This window comes from Entamoeba dispar, genomic scaffold (genome assembly GCF_000209125.1).
Source record: "Entamoeba dispar SAW760 scf_1105229461957 genomic scaffold, whole genome shotgun sequence".
NCBI classification, from domain to species: domain Eukaryota; phylum Evosea; order Mastigamoebida; family Endamoebidae; genus Entamoeba; species Entamoeba dispar.
In genome coordinates, this window is record NW_001854952.1 from 1 (window position 1) to 2,486 (window position 2,486).

The following is a 2,486-nucleotide window of genomic DNA, read 5'->3' on the forward strand; positions in this document are numbered from 1 at the left end:
TGCTAGAGATTTTCTTGGAATCCCAATCATTATGGAACCTTCATTAGTTGCTAGTGGATTTTTAGATGATGAAGTGTTAACAATGTATCTAGTATATTATGTACTTAAGGATAAGAATATTCGTGATGATGAAGAAATTAAATTTCTTCAAATTGATGTTATTTCTGTTTCATCACCAAGTCAATTAAGTAGATCAACAAGAGCACGACCAAAAACAATGAATTTAACCATGGCAGGTTCACGTCTTTCTGAGAAACTTGATTTAGAAGATTATGAGGAATTAAGTTTAGAAGATATAAAAGGAGATGAAACTAATGCAAGAAGTGATGGAGAGAAGGGGTTAGTTGAAGAATTTTCTAATAGAAGAGATGCCTTTAACAAAATGGGGGAAACAGAATTAGAACTAAGAAGATTTAAAGAAGAAAATGAAAGAATAAAAAAGGCACTTAAAAGTAAACAAAATGAATGTGTTGAAATGACAAAAAAAGTTGGAGAACTAAATGATTCTATTACTCAAAAAGAAAAGAATTATATACAAATGAGAGATGAAAGAGAAAAAATAGAAGAAGGTTTAAATAAAAAACTTCATAATATGTTTATTGAACTTAAAGGTATAAAAGAAGAACGAGAAAAATTAATAAATGAAAATACAGAGAAGGGAAATGAAATCAATGAATTAAATAAAAAAATAGATAACCTTCAACAAGAGAAAAAACAAACCAAAAAATCTTTTGATGAACAAATTAATTTTATGGAAGGAAGAATTAATACAATTCAAAATAGATGTGAAACACAAGTTAATGATGAGCGTATTATTAATGAAACATTAAAAAAATCTAATAATGCTTTTATCACGCATAATGCAGAATTAACGTCAAGAAATGAACTTCTTAAAAAGGAAAATGAAGAGCTGAAAAATGAAAATAATAAAATTAATGAAGAGCTTAGTCAAATTAAGTCATCAACAATAGGAGAAAAAGATGAAATTAATATAATAAGAAAAGAAAAGAACGAATTAGAAGAAATAATTAAACAACTAAAAAATGAAAATGAAAAATTAAAAACAGAAAAAGAAGAGTTACTTAAAGAAAAAGAAAATAATAAAAATGAAATTAAAGAATTAACATTAAATATCCAAGAACTACAATCAACTCTTAATAAAACTCAAACAGAAAATGGTATTAAAATTGCAGAGTTAAAAGAAAAATTAAAAGAGTCTCAAAAAGAATTAGAAGAAATACAAATTAATTTAAATCAAGAAAAAGAAATAAATAATAAATTAAATGAACAAATTAATATATTTAATAAAAAAATTCAATCTCTTAATGATAAAAATGAAGGATTAGAAAAATTAATTGTAACTTTACAACAAGAAATTGAAAACAGTAAAAAAGAAGTTGAAAATATGAAATATGAATTAGAACATTATAAAAGTGATGATAATGATAGAGAACATCAATTAGTTGATTTACAAACTGAAGTAACTCAATTAAAAGATGAAATTCAATCATTTATATTAAAACAACAAAAGGCTGAAGAATATATAAAAGAATTAGAAAAACAAATACCTAATCTTCAAAATGAAAAAGAAGACCTTTTACGTAATTTAGAAGTAGAAAAACAAAATAGAATTAAAGTGGAAGAAGAAAGTCAAAAGACTATTGCTGAATTTAAAAAAAATGTCGAGTTATTTGGTGTTCTTGATGAAGATGATCGTAAATCTTTATTTATAAGTATCGCATTAGCCATTAAACTTGCTCTTAATACTAAAGTTAGTAATGATTTAAGTATTACTGAATTGTATGATGAAATAAAAGAAAAAAGTGTTTTACTAAAAAATTGGAATAATTGGTTGTTTGAACGTCTGTCACATCCATAAAACAATTATTTTTGTTATTTATAAAATTGGTTTATGTTATTAGTAATACAATAAATTTGAAATAAAATTTTTATTTTTCATTAAATGAGGTAATGTAATATTTATAAAATTAGAATCTATTAATTCAAATAATTATTTTATGTTTGGAACTTATGATGATTCTCATATTAAACCTCTTTTTACTGAAGATGAAAATAAAAAAGAAAAACACACCAATTTAAGGAAATCTGTTACAGAATTATCTAGTGAAGAAATAAAACATTTAGATAATATTTATCAACAACTTATTAATACTAATTCTTTTCCTACTCTTAGTGCTCTTGAAAATCTTTTTAATGAAAATAGAATAACACCACATTTATTAACTATTGATATATTAAAAGGATCAGGATATATTGAACGTCGTATTCCTTTTGGAATAGAAAATGAAAATATTTCATTAAATTATAACTTTCTTGAAGATATGAAAATGAAAATTAAAAATACACCACCTCAATTAGTATTAACAATAGAAGAAATTGGATATCAAATTATTCAATTAAAAGGTAAAACAAAATGTTATTTTAAAGAAGAAATACCTCAAAACCTTCATTTTGGAAGATCAATA

At 23.3% G+C, this 2,486-nt stretch overlaps 2 protein-coding genes across 2 annotated transcripts in view, besides 4 other annotated features; both read left to right on the forward strand.

The window, feature by feature from the left end:
* Positions 1-31: 31 nt before the first annotated feature.
* On the forward strand, positions 32-1,879 carry EDI_048590 (kinetochore protein NDC80, putative; the record flags this gene model as incomplete). The annotated part of the gene is made up of 1 exon (XM_001739073.1): positions 32-1,879. One exon carries the CDS (start codon positions 32-34, stop codon positions 1,877-1,879), a length of 1,848 nt encoding a protein of 615 aa, XP_001739125.1.
* Positions 997-1,120: a microsatellite.
* Positions 1,040-1,213: a microsatellite.
* Positions 1,251-1,314: a microsatellite.
* Positions 1,880-1,882: 3 nt separating the features above from the next.
* Positions 1,883-2,020: a sequence feature (AT_rich).
* EDI_048600 (uncharacterized protein) overlaps positions 2,019-2,486 on the forward strand; it is a gene marked incomplete at both ends in the record, with an annotated part of 1,415 nt that continues 947 nt past the window's right edge. Inside the window, 2 exons of the mRNA XM_001739074.1 lie at positions 2,019-2,378; positions 2,425-2,436. Coding sequence (XP_001739126.1) covers positions 2,019-2,378; positions 2,425-2,436 — 372 coding nt within the window. The remainder of the gene's footprint in view (positions 2,379-2,424; positions 2,437-2,486) is intronic.